The 1,621-nt window shown below is 47.7% G+C and overlaps 1 protein-coding gene across 2 annotated transcripts in view; it reads right to left on the bottom strand.

Annotated features, from left to right (window-relative positions):
* Window positions 1-619: 619 nt before the first annotated feature.
* LOC115179591 (probable phospholipid-transporting ATPase IH) overlaps window positions 620-1,621 on the bottom strand; it is a 70,503-nt gene continuing 69,501 nt past the window's right edge. For both annotated transcript variants that reach the window (XM_029741192.1, XM_029741193.1), the window contains one exon: window positions 620-1,366. In XM_029741192.1, the coding sequence (XP_029597052.1) occupies window positions 1,106-1,366 (261 nt within the window). In that variant the 3' untranslated portion in view covers window positions 620-1,105. The remainder of the gene's footprint in view (window positions 1,367-1,621) is intronic.

Raw genomic sequence — 1,621 nt, 5'->3', positions numbered from 1 at the left:
TTCTCTTCCTCTGTCCCACCCAGTCTCAGTGTAAGGCAATAACCAGCAAGGCAAGCCATTGAAAAAGTATTTTCTGAGCCTTTGGTTCCAGACTACTGTGTATTTCAAAGGAAACACTGTGTAGATGTTAAGGCGGAAAAGGATTGCCATGCATACTGGTTTACCACTGTAGTTCCTCAGCACTATGTGAGGCAGGATGCCTCAGCTTCCATGTCAGGAAATGGGACGGTTACAAGGAGGAATGGAGGTATAATCACATCACTCTACAGTAGACACAAGGACAGTCTATGACACGGGATACTACACACACAGAACTGTCTCTAGTCCAGTAGAGATAAACCACTATCACGGCCTCGCCACTTACAACTCAACTGGAAAAGACTAGTGTCTTATGGCGTGTTCCTGGATAAGAGATACGCACAGAGGCAACACCAGTTTGTTCTATAAAAAGTAGGACAGAAAGAGAGAGGAAAAGACAAGACAAAAGAGAAACAGGAAAGTGTGGTCAGTTAAAGCACATGCAATACCTCTGAACATCTTCCATTCATACTGGACATCCCTGCTTTATGACACTTCAAATTACATCATCACTGACAGACAGTTGACAGTCACAGGGAGATACGGGGGAGTGACATCCTTTATGACAAACACTTTAAATGACATCATCACTGACAGACAGTTGACAGACAGATACGGGGGAGTGACACACACACACACACACACACACACACACACACACACACACACACACACACACACACACGCTGCAGGGTGGGTCTGAGGGGTCGGACCCACAGTAGACATTATTGGGTGGAGCCAAGGCCCTTTCCACCAATCCACAGCCACTGCTTGCCTGGAGCCAAGTCTGTTCAGTTCACTCAGCTCCTTGTGCTAACACAACACAGCCCTAGGACTGTGGATCATATGGATCGTCCTTCTGTGTGGATTTGGTGTTCGTTTGCTTTTTCACAATGACATTGGTAACTGTACGCGTCTAGATTAGGTATCTATTGTCTAGAGGACAGATTGTTCCAGTGGTCAATTGCTCAACACTGAAATCTTGGTCTAGACTTCCAGTCTAAATCAGACTAAACTCCACTCTAGACTACACCGAGGTCTCAGGCCCTGCCCCATTGTGGGCGTAGCTAGCCCCAGAGTGACTGGAGTTGCCGGCGAATCGGAGGAGTGGGGTGAAAGTGCAGTAGTCGGGCCCGCCCCTCCAGTGGGTGAACATGAGTTTTTTGGTGAAGGGTTCAGACCTTCTGGGAATGGGGTTCTGGTGGTCGGCCCTCCTGCGCGTGGGCGCGTGGAGAGATGCCAGCGGGGTGAACTCCGATAGATGGCCATTATACAACTTGTCTGCGTTCTGTAAGGGAGGGATGGAGAGATGGGAGGAGAGAGAGGAAAGAGCGAGAGAACAGAGGAGTTATTATCTGGATCAAGGTAAGTGGTAGCCAATTCAGGTCCTCAAGGGTATGGTGTGTGAAGGGTTTTGTTCCAGCCCAGCATTATTCTGATTCAACCATTTCAACTATTTCAACTTATCGTGGTCTTTAATTAAGAAAACATTTTATTTAGGTGGACCCAGAAGACTACAAACCCCACCGCAACCACAACCCCT

This window comes from Salmo trutta, chromosome 39, assembly GCF_901001165.1.
Source record: "Salmo trutta chromosome 39, fSalTru1.1, whole genome shotgun sequence".
NCBI classification, from domain to species: Eukaryota; Metazoa; Chordata; class Actinopteri; order Salmoniformes; family Salmonidae; genus Salmo; species Salmo trutta.
Note: the sequence above shows the minus strand (reverse complement) of the source record. Positions and strands in the feature narration are given on the sequence as shown.